Source organism: Bos javanicus, chromosome 26, assembly GCF_032452875.1.
Source record: "Bos javanicus breed banteng chromosome 26, ARS-OSU_banteng_1.0, whole genome shotgun sequence".
NCBI lineage: Eukaryota > Metazoa > Chordata > Mammalia > Artiodactyla > Bovidae > Bos > Bos javanicus.
In genome coordinates this window covers 46,547,904-46,557,304 of record NC_083893.1, presented here as the reverse complement: position 1 = coordinate 46,557,304, position 9,401 = coordinate 46,547,904, and the positions used below count along the sequence as shown (strand labels likewise).

Sequence of the window (9,401 nt, the reverse complement as noted above, 5' to 3'; positions counted from 1 at the left end):
CCAGGCTGGAAAGGTGGGAAAAAAATCCCACCCAGACGGGCCCGGGGGTCCCCAGTAGCACCTGTCTAAGACACCAAAGTATCTTTGGGGGTGGGTCAGGCTCCCCTCGGAAAATCTGGGGTGAGCGCCAGCCTGTCGCCCCTTTCAGATGGAACCCTCTGGGAGCATGGGTTCCAGGGACAGGCCAACTGGAAGGACAGGGGGAGCGCCCACTCGCCCCACCTGGATGGTCGCTGGGTGAGGGGTGCACGGCAGCGGGGACCCTGGGCCCTGCACCCCAGCCCTGCCCTGACCCCTGCCGGGGCGCTCGTGGGGCCTTGAGCTCAGCGCCTGTGGACCCCGCACTCGGGAACACTCCCCGGCCTTCCATCAAACTTCGGTCCCTTCCCGGGTGTAGACGAAGTGACTGACGCGGAAGCCGGGGGCCGCCGTCTGCTGGCCAGCGGCGAAGCCGGGCGCGGGGCGGGGGACCTGGTGGCTGTGAGTGGCGATCGTCGCGGGTCTCCCGAAGGAAAAGTCTCCCGCCAGGCCCCCGGGTAAGGGGTTGAAGCCGCCAGCTAGGGCGCCCACGGCCGAGGCCAAACTGGAGAAGCAGGCTGCGGCCTCGGGCGCGGGCGGGGACGCCGAGGCCCGCAGGTCCGGGGAGGCGGCGCCCAGGGGCTCCAGCTCTGGCGCCCGGGCTCCGGCCTGGCTCCGGGGACCCGAGGGTGCGACTGCGCCCGCCTCCCCCCTCCGCTTCCTCTTCCTTCGGAAGTTCCCGTTGTCAAACATCTTCTCGCAGTTTGGATCCAGGGTCCAGTAATTGCCTTTACCTGCGGAAGAAGAAAGGGACCGGCTCAGAAAAATCGGGGTCTGGCCGAGGTGATGGGTGAGAAGGTGAGAAATGGAGGTCAGCTCCAGAAGGATTCCCACCGGCCCCTCCATGAACCCTTACCCCCACCCCAAACCTTGAGGGGACGCTGTGTACCGGATCGGGCGTCCGCAGCGAAGGACGATGCCCGGGAAATACAGAGCCTCGCAGAGGGCAAGGCCAGAGAGAAGGCCTATGAAATGAAGAAAGGAACCTGCTCTCCTCGGGCCATCGCTTCGCCCGTGGGGCGGAGCACACCTCGCCAGGCCTCTCTGCAGCCTCCCAAAGCGGCATCGCCTTTGTCTTAACCTTCGTGGGGGGAGCCGCCGTCTTCCCCACTTTAAGCAGAGGACATGCGCCCCCGAGAGAGGCAATTCCTCAGGTCGCCCCGGCAGGCTAGCTCTCCCGGGCTTCATTCTGGAGAGCGCGCCGAGAATTAGAGACTCAGTTGCCCTGGATGTGAAGTCAGGGCTGCGGGGGTCTGCCGGCTTCCTGGAGCCCGTGCGCGGCTCCCCACCCTCCTCCCGCCTCGGCTCCCCTAGCTGGGAAGTCTGGACGGTCCAGGACCGCCGGGTCCCTCGAGTGCCCGCAGCCCGGAGTCCTGGACTCGCAAGGGGGCGCGCCTCTGTTACCTGGGTCGTCCTCGTCGCGGGGCACCTTCTTGAAGCAGTCGTTGAGGGACAGGTTGTGGCGGATGGAGTTCTGCCAGCCCGCCTTGCTGCGCTTGTAGAAGGGGAAGTTGCCGGCCACGTACTGGTAGATCTGGCTGAGCGTCAGCTTGCGCCGCGGCGCGCTCTGGATGGCCATGGCGATGAGCGCCGAGTACGAGTAGGGCGGCCGCACCAGCCTCAGCAGCTCCTGTTGGCCGGGCAGGCTCAGCCACGCCAGGTCGGCGCCTGCCAGGCCGCCGGGGGCCGCGAGGAGCGGGCCGGGGGCTCCGAAGGGGGCCGCGGGCACTGGGCCCGGCGCGTAGGGCGCGGAGCTGAGAGCGGGCGCGTTCAGCCACAGGCGCGGGCCTGCGCCCGCTGCGCCCAGATCTCCGCGCGCGTATCCAGAGGGGCGCGCGGCCGCCCGGGCCTGGCTCTGCGGGGCCGCAGAGGGCCCCGAGCCGTCGCCGTACTCGGCCATGTCCTGCCGCTCCCGGGCCGGGGCGGGTGGCTCGGCGCCCAAGCTCACGGGCGCACCATCCAGTGCGGCCGCCCGCAGCAGCTCCAGGTGTGGCGGCCGGGCCTCGCCCTCCGCCCTTTAAATGCCGTCGGGGGCCAGAGACCCAGGTGAGTGTCGGCGCACCGAGCCCCCGCCAGCGACAGCTTTGGAGGAGTGCTGTCTGCATCCCCGCCCCAGGGTCAGCTTTCCGCCCCGCCCAGGTCCAGATGCGCTCGGGCCGAGTCGCTCCGGTAATTCCCAGACCCCGTGTCTCCTGCGCCGCCTGACACCTGCACCCCGGGCCCCCGGCGATACCACCCCGTCAGACCTTTAGGGCCCCGCGGCCCTGGCTGTCCGCACCCTCCAGCAGCCACCGCGTGTCCTCCTTCAGGCCCCAAGGGTGCAGCGTGGGATTCCCTTCCAACGCGGTGTCCCCTTGCTCGCCCGCCAGAGACTCCCTCCCGGCGTCTTGGGGGACACCCGACAAGGAGCTAAGGCCCGCTGTGTGAGGCACAGAGTCGAGGGGTCGAGGCGGCGCGGCGGCGGAGGACGCGAAGGCGGGAGGGCAGGCCTGGCTGGAAGCGGACCGTGGCGCTGGAGTCGTCGGATGTCCCCCCGCGATCTGCTTCGAGGTGGATCAGACCCCACTGTAGAGGAGGCTGGAGACGCTGGAAGCTCAGGACACCTCGCTCATCTAGGGAGCCCGAGATACGGCCCGGCTAGGCTGAGCGGTGACCTTGGGCACAGGGTGCCGTGGGTGGCAAAACCCTCCGCTGGGTTTCCCAGGACGCAGGGAAAACAGGGACGTCCGGGTGGGGCGCCCGACGCCCTCCCGCGGGCCCTGGCTCCCGGCTTCGCTTCCCCGCGCGGAGGCTGATGCGGGGAAGACCAGGAGCCCCTGTACCCCACGTGCCCTCGCTCGGAGGAGCGATGATCAACGTTCAGAGATAATTAGAGGGGCCCCGAAATTCAGCGCCCGCGGTGGTAATACTCATGTTGGAGAAATCGGTCTCCCCTGGGACTTCCCCAATGTCTCCGCACTTTTGGAGATGAGGAGGGAGCAGGAGGCGGCCCGCGGGTGGGGCTAGAGGTTAGAGTGAAAAGACGGGAGCTCTGGGGGAAAAGGGGGCCACGCTGGAGTTCCCTGTCTCTCTCCTGTGGTCTTAGGCCGCTCAGGTTGTAATTTAGAATTTAATGTAAAACAACCAGTTTGTGGAACTGTTTCACAAGTAGTGGAAGGGAGGGTCCCTCTATTGGCACACGGGATTCTCCTCTAAGAAGTAACAGCCTGTTGGGAAGTGGTTGGTGAACTACTCGAACTACACCTATTTCTGCCTTTGGAGCGAGTAGAGCCAGAAATCCTGGTCATTTGGCCAAGGACAGGAAAGCAACAGACCCAACCAGATCATTGAAGTCAGTGCCTCATCTCTCCCTGCGCCCCCTTCTGGAAGATTTCTAATTGCAAAGGCTTAGGAGATGGCAAGACCCTAAGGCCTTTCAGATCACCATCCCCATCACTGCAGGGATGGTTTACCCGGGAGGAGGACAGTAGTACCTTCTTTGGGAAGCATGCCCCTGATTTTTCTTGTTTCTGTCAAGAAACAGCAGCCAGAACCATCGGTCTGCCAGTTAAGAGATCTTCAGAATGTCCTCACAGTGTTAAACACACTGTCTCTGTAGACATGACAAGTTTTCTGGTGGCTGCCCTGCCTAGGAGTCCTAAATAGGACTGGTCCTCTTCCTCACATCTTTAACCCATACCCTTTTCCTTTATTCTCAAACGTGGCCCCACTGCTTACTTTGCGGGTAGCTCCCCATCCTTCCTCTGTCAGATTTTCAGGCACACCTGTTTTCCTTCCTCTGGTCCCCATGGGAGAGGTGTCCCTGCTTCATCATGTCCATCTCTCCTTGCTTCTCTTTAGCAGCCCAGCCTCCCAAAGGTTTGTCTCTGTCGGCTGTTGATGTCCCTTTTGTCTGGAGAACACTCTAGTGGGGCCCAGATAGGCATCCACCCCCAGGACTCCGCTGAAACTGCTCAGACACAGTCTCCAGTGGCCTCTGTCTCCCCGAGTCCAACGATAGCTCTTCCTCATGTTGCTCAGCTCTCAGCAGCTCCTGACACTTTCCAGAATCAACACCCTCTTCCCACCGGCTTCTGAACACTGTCCTCTGGTTTACCTCCACTTCTGCAGCTCCTTCTCGGACTCAGCTCTATTCCAGGCCCTTTCCTCCCTCTTTTTGCTTGGATTACTGGCCCTTAACTCACGGTTTCTCAGCCTCATCACTATTGGAATATCGGGCTAGATAATTCTGTGCCATTCTGTGCACTTTAGGATGTTTAGAAGCATCTCTGACCTCAACCCACTAGATGTTGGCAACACTGCTCTGCTGAGACAACCGAAGATGTCTTAAAACATTGCCAACTGTTGCTTGTGGGGCCAAGTCACTCCTGATTGAAAATGTCTGCATTAACTAATGACTCTGTCATCTTTATCATCCATTTGGATGTCTTCCTCTCCAATACCTCGTGTCTCATGCTAATTTATTATCTTCTACATGAGAGCGGCCTCCAGCAGATGAGAGCTCCTCTAGTCCCCACAGCCACTGAGGAAGTAGGAACTTCGGTCCTGCAATCACAAGGAATTGAATTCTGTCAGTAGCAGGAATGACCTCGGAAGAGGACTGAGACCCAGATGCAATAACCAACACTATTTTAGCCTGAGCAGAGAAGCTGCCATACTTTGCTTGACGTTTGACCTAAAGAATGTGAGATAGTGAATGGGCATTGTTTTGAGCTGTTAAGTTTGTGGTTATTTGTCACAGAGCAAAAAATAAAATAAAAAATTTTAAAAAGCTCTTAAAGATAACAACTCCAAAACCAAAAGGAGCATGTCATCCCAGTTTAGTAGCCTACCTTTGTGGTCAGAAGGAGGTTCTCACTTCTCATGGGGGTTGTGACTCCCCCGAGAAAAGCCCTGCTCTGCCCTGACTTCTCACCATCTCCTGTGTTAGAACTCCACACAGCCACTGATGTCCAAGGCTGATTAGTGAGGTCTACGTAACTTTTTTTAAACATTCAAGACTGGAGAGACCTCGAGGGTTTTTCTGTCATTGAATAGATCATTTACAACATCAACAAAAGCCGTCCTTGTCTTCTGCAATTCTGTCTACAAAATAATTAGCTATGGGTTTACAGTTCCTCCCTCTAGAAGGGGTCGGGTCAGGGGTAACTGTGGCCAAGAGCCTAGACCCAGGTCAACTGGATTTTGGCTTGAGCCTTGCCTCCATCAATGAGAACTTAAGTCGATGATTCCACCTCTGAGTTCCATTTTTTCTAGCGCCTGTGAAGTGCTTTGAGGTATTAGGTTTCTCAATGAACATACATATCCTAGTTCATAACCAGAATTTACCTCAAACTCTTATCACTTAGAGAAAAACTGAAGCAACATTCAGACTGTGCAGACTTCCAACCTTTTTTCAGCTGACAAATGAAGAAGGTGAGAGCTTTAGCTGCAGATAGACCTGGATTCAAATCCTGGCTCTGGTCCCAAACACCCGTAGGTGTAGTCTGCTTGACTTTTCCAAGTCTTAACTTTTTCTCTCTGCAGAGTGGGCCTAATACTGCCCAGTTAATAGGTTATTAGAAAGACTAAGTGAACCATGCATGCCAAACACTTACGCATAAGCAATAAGTGCTTACAGTATAGGATCTACTGGCATTTTCTCTGTGCCATTCAATCATTCACTGGTTTGGAGATCATATCCTGAGCTTATGGTTTGTCTCCTTACATGTTAAATACACTTTCATACCTAAAAGTGTCATCCACATTCTTAACATGAAACTGAGGAAAGGTTTTATTATGATGTTTTCTCCATTTTAGCTTTTTTCTTTTCAAATCAGAATCCAATGTGCTCACAAGAGCTGACTTGTACTTGTCAGGTCCCTTCAGTTTCTTTTGTTCTAGAACAGCCCCTTGGGCAATGACTGCAGCCATGAAATTAAATGACACTTGCTTCTTGGAAGGAAAGTTATGACCAAACTAGGCAGTGTGTTAAAAAGCAGAGACATTACTTTGTCAACAAAGGTCTGTTGAGTCAAAGCTATGGTTTTTCCAGTAGTCATGCACAGATGCGAGATTTGGACCACAGAGAAGACTGAGCACTGAAGAATTGATGCTTTCGAACTGTGGTGCTGGAGAAGACTCTTGAGAGTCCCTTGGACTGCAAAGAGATCAAACCAGTCAATCCTAAAGGAAATTAATCCTGAGTATTCATTAGAAGGACTGATGCTTAAGCTGAAGCTCCAATACTTTGGCCACTTGATGTGAAGAGCCCCTGATTCTGGGAAAGACTGAGGGAATGAGGAGAAGGGGACAACAGAGGATGGGACAGTTGGATGGCATCATTGCCACAATGGACATGAGTTTGAGCAAACTCTAGGAGATAGTGGAGGACAGGGAAGCCTGTTGTGCTGCAGTCCATGGGATCACAAAGAATCGGACACGACTGAGCAACTAAACAACGATAAGAACAGCCCCTACCTCGCTGCTCTCAAATTGCTTGTTTTTAAATGTCTTCAGGCGTTGACTCTTTGAAAACATCAGTTCCACCATCTGGATGTATCTGTTTTCTCCTGCTGATGTTTAACTTATTACCATATTCCCTCCATTTCCTTTATATAGAAGTTAGGTCTCAACATTGGTACAGATTCAGGTTACATGGATTTTCCACATCTCATCAGGAAGCACACGATGCCAGGTTGGTCCTCTCTCGCTGACTCTGAGCTTTTTTGCATGTTCAGTTGCGCAGTCGTGTCCGATTCTTTGCAGCCCCATGCACTGTAGCCCACCAGGATCCTCTGTCTCTGGAATTTTCCAGGCAAGAATACTGGAGAGTTACCATTTCCTACTCCAGGGGATCTTCTGGACCCAAGGATCGAATCTGTGTCTCCTGAGCCTCCTGCATTGGCAGGTGGATTCTTTACCATTGAGCCAACTCTGAGTTTGATCACTGGGCTAGAGGAGTGACTCTGGAAATGCAGTTGGGAACTAACCCATGGGGTGATGCTTGGAGATGATAAATTTCCCTGGTGGTCCAGTGGTTAGCACTCACGTGCGTTCACTGCTGTAGCCTGAGTTCAGTCCCTGGTGGGAGAACTAAGATCCTACAAGCCACGCAACACGCCTCCCCCCACACCAAAACCAAAACCAAAACCAAAAACAAAAACACCCAACTCCGAGTGTAAAGTTGTCCTTCCCAGGTGAGAATTGCTATTGATTTTCCTTTCCATTGATGGTTGCTAGCTAAATCAACTCTGTTGGAAGTTGCAAAATATAAATTTTCTCATTCTGTCATTCTTTTACATTCATTGTCTCATTTTTCTGTAAAACAGAGCTTTCTGTCACCAACTGAATTTATCTAGTTTCTCTGCTGCTGCTGCTAAGTCGCTTCAGTCATGTCCGACTCTGTGTGACCCCATAGACAGCAGCCCACCTGGCTCCCCCATCCCTGAGATTCTCCAGGCAAGAACACTGAACTGTATATTAAAAAGACCAGAAAATTGCGTGGTTTTTTCTGTTTATTGATCTATTTTAAGATTATGGTGTTGCTAAAGCAGTCATCTTAATTGGAAACAGTGTTTTCATTTTGCTTCATTGGCTTTCCCTGTGAGTAGCATTATGGACTCCTAAATGTTTACATATTTAATATTTTAATAAGTTATCATTATTTTTGTGGTATTTATATTGTCCAAAACTGAGGCATTGGAAGCCCCTTGGAGCCAGCTTCTGTATCCTTTTGTTATGGCCCCAGCAGGCTTTGAACTTTTTTTGCTGTTTGATACAAGCAGGTCTGGGATTATTTTGTACTTTCCTGACCTAGATCTGTAATCAGCTATTTCTCCAGGGGGCCTTGGTTCCTTTTTAGAAGGAATAGTACTAAGAAACTAAAATACATGCCATAGGATATTTTGGTGGAAAAGGGATAGCATTGCTTATATAGTTTTCAATGGGCAAATATAGGAAATGCATTTTAAAAAATCATGGTTGATATACTTCTTATGAAAGTTTAACCCTTACAAGATTTTTTCTTTTTTAAAAACTTTTACTCTATACCTGTGTCTTCTTTCTCTTACACTGGAGATCTGATTCCTAGTAACTTTAGCACAATTAATTCTTGCTTGATCTCACAGCTTACCTCTGTGGTTTCCGATACCATATCTGTATCATTATTAATAGAGAAACTATTGAATGATTTCTCTGAGCTCTTTTTATCCTTAAAATACATGCAGCCATGAAATTAAAAGATGCTTACTCCTTGGAAGGAAAGTTATGACCAACCTAGATAGCATATTCAAAAGCAGAGACATTACTTTGCCAACAAAGGTCCATCTAGTCAAAGCTATGGTTTTTCCAGTAGTCATGTATGGATGTGAGAGTTGGACTGTGAAAAAAGCTGAGCATCGAAGAATTGATGCTTTTGAACTGTGGTGTTGGAGAAGACCCTTGAGAGTCCCTTGGGCTGCAAGAAGATCTAACCAGTCAGTTCTAAAGGAGATCAGTCCTGGGTGTTCTTTGGAAGGACTGATGCTAAAGCTGAAACTCCAATACTTTGGCCACCTGATGTGAAGAGTTGACTCATTGGAAAAGACTCTGATGCTGGGAGGGATTGGGGGCAGGAGGAGAAAGGGATGACAGAGGATGAGATGGCTGGATGGCATCACTGACTCGATGGACATGAGTCTGAGTGAACTCCAGGAGATGGTGACAGACAGGGAGGCCTGGCATGCTGCAACTCATGGGGTTGCAAAGAGTCGAACACGACTGAGCAACTGAACTGAAGGAAGTACAGTGAAAGGAATATTTTATAAAGCCCCTTGAACATTTTCTTTTCTCTGTGAGGTCTGTTGCTGTTTTGACAGATTGTTGAGTTCACTATATTTTATTCCATGTATGTTTAAAGCCTGGAATTTGCTAAGAAGTTGGGAAGCACCTTGGTCATTAAACTACACAATGATTATTTTCTTTCCTGTATGTATTTTGTAAATAGATGTGGTAGAATTCATATGGGGGTTTCTTGAATGTTAAAAGTTATGGGAATACACTGTTAGTGGCAATGTAAACTGGAGCAGCCACTATGGAGAACAGTATGGAGGCTATGGAGGTTCCCACTCCTGGGCATGTATCTGGAGAAAACCATGGTCTGAAAAGATGCAGGCATCCAGCTTTTCACTGAAGCACTGTGTAGCCAAGATATGGGAGCAACCTGAGCATCCATTGTCAGAGGAATGGACAAAGAGGATGTAGTACATATTTACAACGGAATATTACGCAGTCATGAAAAAGCATGAAATAATGCCACTTGCAGCAACATGGATGGGCCTAGAGAGTGTCATACTGAGAGAAGT

At 52.0% G+C, this 9,401-nt stretch overlaps 1 protein-coding gene across 1 annotated transcript; it reads right to left on the bottom strand.

Moving 5' to 3' along the window:
- Positions 1–369: 369 nt before the first annotated feature.
- Positions 370–1,978, bottom strand: FOXI2 (forkhead box I2). The gene is made up of 2 exons (XM_061404011.1): positions 1,483–1,978; positions 370–812 (listed from the first exon to the last, which is right to left on the bottom strand). Exons 1-2 carry the CDS (start codon positions 1,976–1,978, stop codon positions 370–372), a joined length of 939 nt encoding a protein of 312 aa, XP_061259995.1.
- Positions 1,979–9,401: the final 7,423 nt, after the last annotated feature.

Bases quoted from the DNA above. Each gene is read 5' to 3' on its own strand.
- FOXI2 (XM_061404011.1), bottom strand. From the start codon at position 1,978: ATGGCCGAGTACGGCGACGGCTCGGGGCCCTCTGCGGCCCCGCAGAGC. The intron at 813-1,482 runs GTAACAGAGGCG...CTTCTTCCGCAG, and splicing joins CCGCGACGAGGACGACCCAG to GTAAAGGCAATTACTGGACC.